This window comes from Chamaea fasciata, unplaced genomic scaffold (assembly GCF_029207755.1).
Source record: "Chamaea fasciata isolate MVZ Bird 193981 ecotype frontalis unplaced genomic scaffold, bChaFas1.0.hap1 SCAF_22, whole genome shotgun sequence".
NCBI classification, from domain to species: Eukaryota; Metazoa; Chordata; class Aves; order Passeriformes; family Sylviidae; genus Chamaea; species Chamaea fasciata.
Window position 1 is genome coordinate 4,087,846 of NW_027094107.1, and position 12,927 is coordinate 4,100,772.

Sequence of the window (12,927 nt, forward strand, 5' to 3'; positions counted from 1 at the left end):
CACGAGGCGCCGGCGCGGGCGCTGATTGGCCGCCGGTGCGGGGCGGGGCGAGCGCTGATTGGCCGGCGGCGCGCAGCGGAGCGCGGCCCGGCGCGGCGCGTCAGTTCCGCACTGTGCCCGCGATGTTGTCGGCGGCCGGCGGCTCCGGCCCCGGCGGGGCGGGCGGCTCCGGGCCGGGGCTCGGCGGCGACGGCGATTTCCTGTCGCGCTACCGGCTGGTGTCGGCCAAGCTGCGGCGGCGGTTCCTGCGGAAACCGAACGTGGCGGAGGCGGCGGAGCAGTTCGCGGCGCTGGCGCGGGAGCTGCGCGCCCAGGAGAGCCTGCCCTACGCCGCCTGGTGCCAGCTGGCCGTGGCGCGCTGCGCGCAGAGCCTGTTCCACGGCCCCGCCGAGGCGGCCGCGCTGGCCGAGGCCGCGCGGCTCTTCCTGCGCCAGGAGCGGGACCTGCGGCAGCGCCTGGGGCTGCGCGGTGGCTTCGGCGAGCACGTGGCGGCGGCGCAGAGCTGCGGGGCCTTCGCCGCCCGCCTGCATCTGGAGCGCGGGCAGCCCGCGCTGGCGGCCGGGCCGTGCCTGGAACTGGCGGCGGCGCTCCGCGACACGGGACAGCCGGCCCGCGCCGCCGCGCCCCTGCAGCGGGCGGCGGAGCTGCTGACGGCGGCGCGGCTGCCGCTGCAGGCTCTGCGCTGCCTGGCCGAGCGCGCGTCCTGCCTGCTGCTGGCCCGCGACTACGCCGGGGCGCTGGCCACGCTGACGCGGGCGCAGGCGCTGGCCGGGGCCGGGCTGGGCGGTGCGGCCGGGGCCGGGGCCGCGCCCGGCGGCGCCTTCCTGGACGTGCTGGCGCGCTGCGAGGTGTCCCGGGTGCTGCTGCTGCTCCTGCTGCAGCCGCCGCCCGCCAAGCTGCTGCCCGAGCACGCCCGCACGCTGGAGCAGTACTGCTGGGAGGCGCCCGACGCCGGGCCGGGCACCGGCAGCGGCACCGGGACGGGCGGGGGGCTGCCGCCGGCCGCCAGCTACCTGCCGGCCGAGCTGTTCCTGCTGCTGCAGTCGGCGGTGCTGGCGTGCCAGGAGAAGGACGCGGAGGCGCTGAAGGCGCTGCAGGCCGAGCTGTGGCCGCTGCTGAGCGCCGAGCAGAACCATCTGCTGCACCTGGTGCTGCAGGAGATGCTGAGCCCCGCCGGACAGGGTCTCTGAGCGCCGCCGCCCGCAGGGACAGGTCGGACTGGTCGCTTCAGCCGGTGCCAGCACGGACTCTATTCCATTATTTATTTTTAATACGAGTTCTGTAACGCGATGAAGTTATGGTTGATGAGAGAATATGTTCATCTTCCACGTTTGCCTTGTGTCATAGTAAACTGCTCACTGTATGAACTGAAAGTTGTCGTGTTTGGAAAAAGTGTAACCCTAAAGCAGAAAGGCCATTTCAGGTTAGAAGGAAGCTGTTCGTTAAAAGACTGGCTGCAATTTGTATGCATCGAAGGATTTGGGTATCTGGGAATCAAAAGTTAGAGTTGCTTTTTCTAAAAAACCAAACAGACAAACAGAAACCCCATATAAAAGTATGATTTTCATTTTCCCCCCTCCTGAAAACAGCTGACACTGCAGCCAACACGAGGCCCTGAGTTTTGTGGTGGGTGAAAGGTGTTGATCACTGACTTGCAAGTGGTTCCTGGGGTGATGGTGGCCTGACTCCAGTCTCTGTAGCAGCTGTTAACCCAGAGAACTGAGCCTGCACAGTGGCAAATCCACTTCGAGGGAATTTGGGAATTAATGGTGGAGGTGGTAAAGTTAGAGGAGTTACTGGAATATGGACTATCTGCTTATTTCTTTTTAGCTGTTTTCTGTCTGCTTCTGTCTCTTGTTTTCTGCTTCTTGGGACCTTTGAGTGAAGGCAGTTGGTCTTTAGAGGCGAAAAAACCCTGCTGTCTTTGGTGCTCTCAGCTGTTGGGTAGAGGCCTTGCTAAATTCCAGTGCTAATATACAACCTCAAGCAGGGCTGGCTTTATCCTGGAAAGCTGGAGATGCCCCAGGGATGTGCATGTTGGGTGATAAAGAGCAATTCTAGGGTACCCGGCTACTGGTCAGTGAAACAAACACTGTCAGCCAGCACTTCCAGAGACCCTGCAGAGGCTAAGGCTTTCGGAAAGAAGGCAAAGCCGGTTGTACACTTGGGAGAGAAGCCAGAGGTAAGAGGCAGTTAGTTCTGTTAAACAGTGGTACTACATCTGATTTTAATATTTGGGTCTGGAGCCGGAAGTGTTTTCAAATACTTTTCCAGCGTTTGTTTTTCAAGTGTTTTTCACCTTCCACACTTAAATGATGAAAAACTTGCTGTTTTCCCCTCTTAAACGCAGAGAAACCAGTAATTTTAAAAAGCCTTGAATACTACAAGCAGGTAAAATGGTAGTTGAGAAAGGATCCGAACTGGATGTTATTTTATGGCTAATTAGCCGTGGATGCGCCAGGCCGGGAGGCAAAACGAAAAACCCGAGAGGCGAAATTACTTTCTAAATTCCAACAGATGAAACTGTTACTAGAACTGATAAAAGACGAAACTAACTCGGCGGCAGCGCCGAGGGCGGGCGATGCGGCGGGCGGTCCGGAGGCGGCTCCCGGGCGGCGGAAGGGGCGCGGTGCCGGTGACGCGGCGGCGCGGGGCCCGGCGGGACGGGGCGGTCGCTGGGCTGCGGGCGGCGGGCACCGACAGCACGCGGCGCGGCCATGGCGGACGGGGACGGTGCGCAGCGGTGGGGACCGGCGGGGGCGCGGGGACCCCCGGCGGGGAGGGCTCGGGGCCGGCCCGGTGCCGCTCGGGGAAGGGTCTGCGGGCGGCTTTGCCCCCCTGGCCTTTGCCGTTCTCCCCTCCCGGTCCTGCCGCGCTCACTCCCGGCGTGTCGCTCCCGCAGGTTCCAGCGTGAAGAAGCGGCGGAAGAAGGAGAAGCGGGCGCTCGCCGATGATGATGTAGCGGTAAGCGCGGGGTTGAGGGGAGATATCGGGCCGTGCTCGGGGTGCCGGGGGGTCTCCCAGCCCCATCCGTGGGGACACATTCCGGGGACCGTGGGTAGGGCCGGCACGGGCTCTCTCTCCCCGCTCCGTCCCGGCCGCCCCGCGTGGCGGCAGCGGAGCCTCCCGGGCCACGTGGAGAGAGGGCGGCGGGAGCGCGCCCCGCCGGGTTCCCCCTCTCTGATCGCCCTCCGCTTCACCCCCCCGCAGGACATTCAGCACACCGAGGACTTTCTCATCAAGCCCGAGTCCCGGGTGGCCCAGCTGGACACGTCGCAGTGGCCCTTGCTGCTGAAGGTAGGGCGAGTTCTGCTCCACCTCGTGTTCCCGCTCCTTTTGTCCTCGGCCCCTGGAGGTGGAACCCCGCTGCGGGGAGCCGCGCACGTGGTGCTCTGCCTGCGGAAAGCGTGTTACAGAGTCTCTCCAGCTGTATCGTTTGAGTTTTGTGGGGTTTCCATGCCTTGGAAAGATCCCGCCGTATTTCTCGGGTTTTTAGTTTGGGTCTGACCGTGGCCTGTGGTGTGTGTAGGCTTCCAGATGGCTTCTGCTGAGTTTCTGGAGAAATTTCAGTTTATCCTGCATTGTCACTGTATATATTGTGCTGCTTTCCCATCTCCTTCAGTCCAGATTTCTATTTTCCTCGATTTTTGTGAAATATTATCGTGGTTTCATTGTTGAGTCATTTTCATTTTGGAAGTGGCTCTGTCACTTAAATGTACAAATCAGACCTGGTATATCTAGGGAGATGGACTGCAGCACAGCAATACTGAAATCAAGGGAGCTTAAAAAGACTTATACCTTCTGCTTGGATTTTGTAGAACTTTGACAAGTTAAATGTGAGGACAGCACACTACACACCTCTTCCTTCCGGTGCTAATCCCCTGAAGAGAGAGATTTCTGACTATGTTAGGTGAGTGCAATACAGGCCAGAGTGGTTTCTTTTTCTTTCACAGTTAATACCTTCAAAATATTTTCTGTCTGGATTCCCCTTGTACCTTTCTTCTTCACTCACTACCTTGCCCTACTCAGTAAACATTTAAATAGGACTCACTGATTCTCTCCCTGTAAAGTTTTCTTTATTCTGGGGTTGTAGCAGGTCTGTGGGTGAACATGCAAATCACCTAAGGAATTCTCTGAGGTCTTTGGAAAAGTCCCTTGGCCTGCTGGGCTTTGAAACTGCTTAGAGTTTGTAGAATTTGGGGGTTTTTTTAAGTGCAGACTAGTGATAAAGCTGGGGAGAATTCCTTGAGCATGGATTATATCACCTGTTGTGTATGGAGCAGGTCAGTGTGGGCTCACTGAGAGCTGCTAGGAGGCTCGTTGCATATCCAGCTGTATAAAAATACATTTAGTTGCAGCCAAGACAGTATTTCAGAGTTACTGCACTGTTGCTGTGTCTGCCTTGATGCTCAGCTCTCGTTCCCTGCCATTTTGCACTATAGGTCTGGCTTTATTAACTTGGACAAACCCTCCAATCCATCCTCACACGAGGTGGTTGCGTGGATCCGGCGCATCCTGCGGGTGGAGAAGACAGGGCACAGTGGCACCCTGGATCCCAAGGTGACTGGGTGCCTCATTGTGTGCATCGAGAGGGCCACACGGCTGGTCAAATCTCAGCAGAGCGCAGGTTGGTTCGGTGCTCAGGGCCATTCGCAGCGACTGGGGATGTGTGAAGTGCTTTTGGAGACAAAACGGAGATTTCTAAAACTTGAAAAGGCCAATCCTACTTTTCAGTGCCTTGATTTAAGGGTTGCATGTTATTCCAAGCCACTGAGGAGACATCCATGTTGTCTCAGGTGGTTTTTCATTGCTTCTCTGGTACTTGGGCTGTTAGAAGTCAATGGAAACACCTCTGATGTGGTTTTATGTACCAGTTGAACTTACTGCCTTAGCTTCTACAATTCCAGAGAAATGAACGTAGCTTAGATTTAGTTCCCTGGAAGAATAACCAACTCTGTAATAAACAATGCCCTAGAAGAGGTGGTAGGATTTCAGGGTTCTGGGGACATGTGCCTATGAAGCAGGATGGACCTTGAGGTCAACATCAAATGCAAGCGGCCACTCCTGACTGCTCTTGTCATTCTTTCAGGCAAAGAGTATGTGGGAATTGTTCGGCTGCACAATGCCATTGAAAGTGAGGCTCAGCTGGCCAGGGTAAGTCTCACCTGCTCTTAGTCACCCTGGCATCTGGCATGCAGAGTGCTGGGCACTGCTCCTGGCAAGGTGTGAGGGGTTCAGCAGCTGTGTGGTGCTCAGGTGTGCTGTGTGTGAGGTGATGACACAGTTTATCCATTCTCTGAGTGCAGTGGAGCTGCCCTCCTGCAGCACCCCAGCTCCTGTTCTAGGGTCTGGGTGCTGTGCAGCCTCCAGACATGCAGCAGTGTCCCAGTGTGCTGCTGGGGGCTGCTGTGGTGTGTGGCTGGCTGCCTGCAGGAGGGGAGCAGAGCTGGCAGGGTTGGAGCCCCTCTGTGGGGCCTCCATCCTCACTGGGACGAGGGATGGTGTCTGATCACATGCTGCCATCTAATGGAAAAATCGTGGCTGTGCTCACTGGCATCTTGATCACATCACTGGCTTGGATTTGCTTTATTAAATACGGCTTCACCAAATCAGGATAAACCTTGTGTTTTCTCCCTCTTGGAAGTGGACACAATTGCAGCAGACTCCAAGGTGCTCTTGCGTTATGGCACAGGTGTAAACTCTTGCTTCTCCTTCCTCCCTCAGGCCATAGAAACCCTGACAGGTGCCCTGTTCCAGCGGCCACCCCTCATTGCTGCTGTCAAACGACAGCTGAGAGTCAGAACCATCTACGAGAGCAAGCTGGTGGAGTATGATCCTGAGAGAAGATTAGGTAAAACAGAGCTTTCCTGCCTTCTTCCTTGTAAAACTGACAACTGATAAAATTTTCTGTGAAAAGGGCTGCTTTTGGCAGATGTCTTAAGACCTAAATCTTCCCATTGTCCAGCAGTAACTGCTTCATGCATTGCTTTGGTGTGCTGGGAAGCAAATCCCATCTCTTTTTGTACTGCTGCACCCTTCACAGAAGAGCCAAATGATGTCAATTAGATGGCATTAGCTCTCAGGGCAAAGATGACCTTCATCTATCACCCCATGCTGATGGCTCTGGGAAGGGCTGAGCACACAGCTTCCCTTGAAGGATGTGGTTTATTTTCTGCTTAAAAACTCCCTATCCTGTCATGCCTTTCAGGTATCTTCTGGGTGAGCTGTGAAGCAGGCACATACATCAGGACCCTCTGTGTTCACCTGGGGCTGCTGCTGGGCGTGGGGGGCCAGATGCAGGAGCTGCGCAGAGTCCGCTCAGGCATCCTGGGAGAGACGGTACAGTGGCACCTCAAACTGTAGCCAGCCCACCTGAAATTGTCACAACTGCACAAGTTCCTTGGGACTCTCTGTTTTACAGTGTTGGGAGGAGGTTTAGGCTCGGGGAGGAGCTTTGTGAGTAGCCCACAGACAGTGAGAGCTCTTGCTGTAGGTGGTCTGTAACCAAAGTGTTGAGTTCAGTTCAGGATGTTGCTCCTGTTCTGGTAATTAAACTTTGGGACAGTGAGTGACTGGGAAGTGCACTGTGGTGACTCAAAGTTTGTTTTATGTCACCTGTGTTTCTCAGCCTACAGATCCCAGTGTCCCATGGGGTCAGGAGTGTGAAGTGACTGCTTGGAGTCAGCATAGCTCAGGAGTGTGGTTCATTGGAGTGAGCCTGGGAGATGCAGTCTTGAGTGATCTTAGACACTTGTACAGTCTTTTCTCTCTGGTCACAGACAGATCCTCCTGCTGGTCCAAACCCCAGAACTAACTTCTTTTTTTGCTAAGCAGCAGTATCAGTGCAAGTGTTTCCCCACCCATCTGTGCTCTTAGCACAGCTGTAATCACTGGGTCATTTCTGAATTCCAGGTACTGGGTGCTCAGAGCTGCCTCAGAATTTATTCCATGTCACAGATTAAAGAGCTGGTTAATTTAGACCTCTGCTCACTAACTTTTGTCTAGGAGCCCCAGGAATTTAAGTTAGGCTGTATTTTAAAGTTTCATGTGGGCAGACCTTAGACTATAGATCCAAATGCTGTCTGAGATTAGGAAGGTCAAAGTCTGGTAGCTCAAGCCAGGCTGACCTCAAGCTGCTGATGGAAAGTATTCTTTCCTCTTTTGTGTTTTCATACTTATGGTGGGCATCTGGTTTTACTCCCTTTTTCAAACACTGTTTGCTGTTGGACTTCAGCTGTTCTCTTGTGCATGTTTCAAGTGGGTGGCTGGTGGCAGAGTTTAGAGGGGTTTTGTCTCTGCAGGACAACATGGTGACCATGCACGACGTGCTGGACGCGCAGTGGCAGTACGACAACAACAAGGATGACAGCTACCTGCGGAGGGTCATCCTGCCCCTGGAGAAGCTCCTGACTTCACACAAGAGGCTCGTCATGAAAGACAGTGCAGTGAGTTCCTGAGGCAGTGCCAGGGGCCAGACAGAGACTGCAAAGTGTCCTCCTGACCTGTGCAGCTGGTAGAATACACGGGGGATCAGGAGCTGTGTGCTGGCCTGATGGTGACTTGTGTAGAACCTCATGTGGGCTGCTGCCAGAGCAGCACTAAGATGCAGGAGCCATGAATTAAATGACAGAGGATGCTGCTGATGGTTATGAGATCTGCCTCACCTGTTGTTTGCTGTGATAGGTGCTTTGCTTTCTCTTTCCAAAGCTCCCAAGTTTTATGTAGTGGACAAAAATGAATAGTTACTTAGGGATGATATTGCTGGGATGGTAATGTCAGTGGGAAGCTGAAAAGTAGAGACAGTTTGTACTCTGATTCTTGTAACAGTTTCTAAGCCCTCCTACAATTTCAGGTTAATGCCATTTGCTATGGAGCCAAGATCATGCTGCCTGGTGTTCTGAGGTATGAGGATGGGATTGAGCTTAATCAGGAGATTGTTGTCATCACCACGAAAGGAGAAGCCATCTGCCTAGGTATGAAATGCCTCTGCCTCCTTGTGTCCAGCTAACTGCAGAAATAACACTGTGTGGCAGTAAAGGCACCATAAATTATTTCCTGTGTGTAGAAGGTTTAATCAGTGCTTCCTGATGGGGAATGTGGGCCCAAGGCAGCTGTTTTTGGGCAGGATGTTAAGAAGCAGTGGCTGCATCAGTCCTGGCAAGGTGTGAGGGGTTCAGCAGCTGTGTGGTGCTCAGGTGTGCTGTGTGTGAGGTGATGACACAGTTTATCCATTCTCTGAGTGCAGTGGAGCTGCCCTCCTGCAGCACCCCAGCTCCTGTTCTAGGGTCTGGGTGCTGTGCAGCCTCCAGACATGCAGCAGTGTCCCAGTGTGCTGCTGGGGGCTGCTGTGGTGTGTGGCTGGCTGCCTGCAGGAGGGGAGCAGAGCTGGCAGGGTTGGAGCCCCTCTGTGGGGGCTCCATCCTCACTGGGACGAGGGATGGTGTCTGATCACAATCTGCCACCAGGCACATCACACCTCCTGGTAGATCAGTGCAAAGGGACTCCAGCAACTGCCAGCTTGACTAGGGGTGCCCAGTTCTAACCAGGGTCTTCAGAGAAGCTGTGTGACAGTCAGTGAGTCCTTGGGGTGACACTGGTGGAGGGTGTTGGTTGTCTTTGTGTGCTGACAGAGGCAGAACAGGCTGTCACAGTTCTGCTCTTCATGAGTTACTGACCTCCATGCCTGCTTCTGCAGCCATTGCCTTGATGACCACAGCAGTCATTTCTACGTGTGACCATGGCATCGTGGCAAAGATCAAGAGAGTGATCATGGAGAGAGACACATATCCCAGGAAATGGGGGCTGGGTCCCAAGGTGAGTGCTGCTGTGGGTGTGGGGTCAGTCCCAGGGCAGTGGTGGGAGCCCAGCTATTGGGATGTGGGACTCTTGGGCAGAGCTGTGCCTGTATCTTCTTCAGGGCCTTGCTGTAATTGTGTGGTCTCCTGGAGCTGTGATGGTGGCAGTTCCCAGTGCCAGGGCTGTGGCAACCCAGTGCTGGTGGGAGTGAGGCTTTCCCTCCCGAAAGAGCCTGGGGGCTGCTGCTGGTCTTCAGGCATGGGCTCCTCAGATCTGTACAGCACCAGCCCTCCTCTGGTAAAGAGCCAAATGATGTGAAGTGGATGGCACTAGCACTCTGTTGCAAAGATGACCTTCATCCATCACCCCATGCTGATGGCTCTGGAGGGGCTGGGCAGGAGCTTCTTTTCCTTCTGGTGCAACACTGCTTAAATGCACACTGAGAGACACTAAACTGTGCCTGAAGGACAGGAGCAGTGGGAACACTCAGTGTTGGGTTCCTCTCCCACCTCAGGCATGTGGTAGTAGCTTAACAGCAGCCAAGCTGCCCTGATGCAGGTTGGACTCAAAACTCTGTGTCAGGTTTCTGTGGTTCAGGTGGAAGCTTTGGGGCTGCCTACACACCTGTCTCACAGCAAAGAAGGGGTAATGCAGGACAGTTCAAGCATTTTGGAGTCCTTTAAACAAGTGGCCCAGCTCAAATGCTGCAGGTCATTAAGCTGCAATAACCCAATCAAAGATCCAGACTCCATGATGTGCAGTTGTATTACTGTTGCTGTGACTCCCCCATCAAAGTAGCCATTATTTACTGATAGAGATGCCTCTTGTCTGAGATTAAGGCTTCTGTTCAGGGGATGTTTTGTCTCATTTGTTTTAAGGTCCTTGGAACAGTGGTAAATAGGTAATGCTGTAGTTGTTGGCTTGGCTTGTTGCTGGATTCCCTCCTCTTAGCTTGAGGGAGGATTTTTCCTACCTAGAGCTACAGTTTGACTTGTTGCACTTTGCTTTCAGGCCACTCAGAAGAAGATGATGATCCAGAAGGGTCTGTTGGACAGGCATGGAAAGCCCAATGAGAGCACACCAGAGTCCTGGAAGAAGGAATATGTGGATTACAGGTGGGTGCTGGGTGTGTGGCTCCCACAGGGCTGTTCAGAGGGGAGCTCTGTGCAGCAAGGGCTGGGCTGGATGCTGCTGTTTGTGCATGGATCATGTTAGGCTTGGCCCAAGGCTGTCTGCACCTGTGGGATGCATGTCTTGGGCAGTGTTGGAAGGAAAGGCCCTGAGCAGACAGTTATCCCTTTTTAGCCTGCTGTGGTTCTAGAGGGAGTCAGTCTGCTAAAGCAAACGGGGGAGGCTGTGCTGTTGCCCAGCCCAGCTGGCCCTGGTGCTGGCTGCAGGTCTCCCCCACACCCACTGCCCCAGGCAGCTCCTGGGGTGGGTCACAGGGCCCTTGTGAGGGCACAGGGATTTGTACCAGTCCACAGCAGCATTGGGCAGCGACTGTCCTGTGCAGCCTTGGGATCTTTTCTTTCAGGGATACTTCCAGGAAAGAAGCAGCTGCTGATCACCAGGCTGTTTCAGAGGTGGACAGGGCTGCAAAAGTGAGTATTGCCAGTGCTCTCTGGCTCTTACTTTGTGCCCCTGGTATTCCCATTATCTGCACATACCTTGCCACCTGCACTTTGGTCCAGTGATGATTTTTAGTCCAGGGTCTTCCATACCCTTTGTTAGGCACAAGGTCAGTGCCTATTCACAGTTCCTTGCCTGGGGCTCCAGCAATTTCCCACCACCCAGGGCACAATTTGCAGCTCAGACACCAAGCTCCTGGCCCTGACCATATTCAACACAGAAACAGAGATTTGTTGTGCCAGAGAACCTTTTTGGAGACTACAGAGAGCTGCAGAAATGTCCATGCAAGAGTTGCCCCTAAAATTCTCTAACTCAGGCCTTCTGCATGCCCTTGGAAAAGTGCAGCAATGTTTTAAACTAATGTTTGGGATACAGGGGGCAATTCTGCCAGGAGGAAATCCTAGACAGTGTATGCTGGAGAGTCTGCAAGTCACTCTATTGTTAAATGAATTTGTATTGAATCAGGCAATCAGTTTTCCCGTGGCCTGAGCTCTGTTGGAAGGTGTTGGTGTGTCTGACAGTGCGTTCCCCCACCAGAGAAAGCGAGACTCAGAGAGTGAAAACGAGGAAGCTGTGACCCCACCATCCCCTGCCACCCCACCACCAGAGGAGCTGAGCAGAAAGGAAAAGAAGAAGAGGAAGAAAGAGAAGAAAGCCAGAGAGGCAGCTGAGAGTGGGGGAGAACAAACGGAGAGGGTATGTAACTGGGTATTGCAATGGTGTGGTCCAAACATGGTAGGGATTGCTGTCTGTCCCTAATTACCTCCGGGGTTAATGCAGTGTGTGTCCACAGAGTGCCAGGCTTTCCCCAGCAGAGGAGGATGTATTAGAGGTGCATTTTAAACTGAAGTGGTGGGAGATGGGGCAATTGGTGGGTTCCTGCCAGGCCACCTCTGTGCTCTGGTGCCCTGTCAGGGGTCCCTGTGGGAGGGACAGTGCTGGAGTGTGCCGTGGGGAGCCTGCACTGCTTCTCTGGGCTGGAGCTGTTCCTCCCGAAATGGGCACTGGGGGATTCCTTTTTGATGGCTTCCTGACCTTTCCAACCTCTCCACAGACCAGTGAGACCAGCAGCAGCAAGAAGAAGAAAAAGAAACAGAAGGAGGTAGAAGAGAGCTCGGAGTAAGCAACTGGATCCAAAGCAGGCAACCTCGTCAGTAAGGAGGGAAGAGTTTTAGGCCTTGAGGAGGACTGGCTGCGTGGCAGAGGAGCCAGCAAGTTCCAAGTCATTTTCTGCTGTTTATATTAATTGAGTGGGTATTTGCCCTTCTCAGGTGCCCCTCTTCATCCTGTTTTAAGGGTTGCCAGAGGAGCAGGGTGCCTCACTGTCCCTGCACTGGATTGATATCTCTAAAGCTGAGCACCATGACGCCAACAGAAGCAGTATCTTCAGGGAAACTGTAGCTTCTGGCTCTTCCTTGGTCTCTGTTTTCACCTAGAGAGGGTGGAATAATCTTTCTCTCCCCTCATGTACTGCCTCTTTCTTCCTTTCCTCCCAAGGCTGAAGCTGTTACCTGACAGTTAAAGAATGTGTTGCTGCCTGGAGGAGTGGCTTTGTCACAGCCCACGTGAATGGGTTTGCATGGGGACAGTCAGATCAGTTATTTCTGAAGGTCTGTGTTTTGTTTTAACCTGGCCACATGCTTGGCTTGACCTTCAGTTAGATAACAACAAACAGTCCACCCAGATTATTTTTCACTCCCTTTTTTTTACCTTTATCATGAAAGGATTAGAAAAATTCACTTCCTCCTTTTTGCTTATGGCACAAGGACATGCTTGTTCATTGTGTGCTGACTCCTAAGCCCAATTGCCTCAGTGACCTGGGCAGTGTGTCCCTTTCGCTGGCTCTTTGCACTTCTCTACCCATTTGTTGGACTGCAAAGCTTGTGGTTGCCTTGCCCAGTGTGCTCTAAAGGCTGGAGGTGGGGATGTGGCTGGAGGGCAGGAGGTGACTGAGCAACACGTTCTTCATGCTGCTGGGACTGGAGTCCTCCTGAGGAAAAGCTTGGGCAGAGGCAGCTCTGCCAAGGGGCACTGGCTGTGGGCTTGAACGGTTTCAGATGAATTTGTTGCTAACCTATCAGGAATGACTTGCTGGGGGCAGAAGGTCTCTCCTCTGTCACAGCGCTAGTGCTGAGCCAGGATTTAGCTCCTTTTAAGGAGGAAGACCCCAGGCTGCTTGTTCTGAGATTCATCCCTGCAGAGATTCTGTTAACTGTTGGTTTAACCTCGTGCATTGCTTTAGTCTTAACAGTCTGTCCTCCCCTCCAGTGCTGGAGATACAGGCAGTGGGGACAGCAGCTGGTGGGTGTTACAACCTGAGCAGGAAAAAAACCCCAAAAGGTCCATTTTTATTTACTCTTTTTTTACAAAAAAGAAATAAAACTGGTTTTGAACAGGTGATTTTCTTGCTCCTCTGGCTCTTCCTGTAAGGTCAGTGGCATTCATGGAGCAGGGGGGCAGATTTTACCACATGCCCAGCCTCTGCTCCTCTCCTGCAAAAGC

General features: G+C 53.8%; 2 protein-coding genes and 5 non-coding genes across 7 annotated transcripts; all 7 read left to right on the top strand.

The window, feature by feature from the left end:
• Positions 1-117: 117 nt before the first annotated feature.
• Positions 118-1,881, top strand: LOC136300366 (40-kDa huntingtin-associated protein-like). The gene has a single exon (XM_066202716.1). The coding sequence runs from the start codon at positions 123-125 to the stop codon at positions 1,188-1,190; it is 1,068 nt and encodes a 355-aa protein (XP_066058813.1). The 5' UTR covers positions 118-122; the 3' UTR covers positions 1,191-1,881.
• Positions 1,882-2,668: 787 nt separating this feature from the next.
• Positions 2,669-12,825, top strand: DKC1 (dyskerin pseudouridine synthase 1). Its single transcript, XM_066202713.1, has 15 exons — positions 2,669-2,733; positions 2,903-2,964; positions 3,211-3,297; positions 3,819-3,910; positions 4,443-4,627; positions 5,090-5,154; positions 5,725-5,851; positions 6,209-6,339; positions 7,302-7,445; positions 7,853-7,973; positions 8,696-8,814; positions 9,808-9,911; positions 10,331-10,397; positions 10,963-11,121; positions 11,480-12,825. Exons 1-15 carry the CDS (start codon positions 2,718-2,720, stop codon positions 11,546-11,548), a joined length of 1,548 nt encoding a protein of 515 aa, XP_066058810.1. The 5' UTR covers positions 2,669-2,717; the 3' UTR covers positions 11,549-12,825.
• On the top strand, positions 5,268-5,513 carry LOC136300389 (small nucleolar RNA SNORD17). The gene has a single exon (XR_010723683.1). It is a non-coding gene; the product is annotated as a small nucleolar RNA SNORD17 (small nucleolar RNA).
• Positions 6,048-6,123, top strand: LOC136300384 (small nucleolar RNA SNORD83). Its single transcript, XR_010723679.1, has one exon. It is a non-coding gene; the product is annotated as a small nucleolar RNA SNORD83 (small nucleolar RNA).
• On the top strand, positions 6,503-6,637 carry LOC136300386 (small nucleolar RNA SNORA36 family). Its single transcript, XR_010723681.1, has one exon. It is a non-coding gene; the product is annotated as a small nucleolar RNA SNORA36 family (small nucleolar RNA).
• Positions 8,207-8,452, top strand: LOC136300387 (small nucleolar RNA SNORD17). Its single transcript, XR_010723682.1, has one exon. It is a non-coding gene; the product is annotated as a small nucleolar RNA SNORD17 (small nucleolar RNA).
• Positions 9,101-9,177, top strand: LOC136300385 (small nucleolar RNA SNORD83). The gene has a single exon (XR_010723680.1). It is a non-coding gene; the product is annotated as a small nucleolar RNA SNORD83 (small nucleolar RNA).
• Positions 12,826-12,927: the final 102 nt, after the last annotated feature.

Bases quoted from the DNA above. Each gene is read 5' to 3' on its own strand.
- LOC136300366 (XM_066202716.1), top strand. From the start codon at position 123: ATGTTGTCGGCGGCCGGCGGCTCCGGCCCCGGCGGGGCGGGCGGCTCC.
- DKC1 (XM_066202713.1), top strand. The intron at 3,298-3,818 runs GTAGGGCGAGTT...TGGATTTTGTAG, and splicing joins AGTGGCCCTTGCTGCTGAAG to AACTTTGACAAGTTAAATGT. The intron at 5,155-5,724 runs GTAAGTCTCACC...TTCCTCCCTCAG, and splicing joins GTGAGGCTCAGCTGGCCAGG to GCCATAGAAACCCTGACAGG.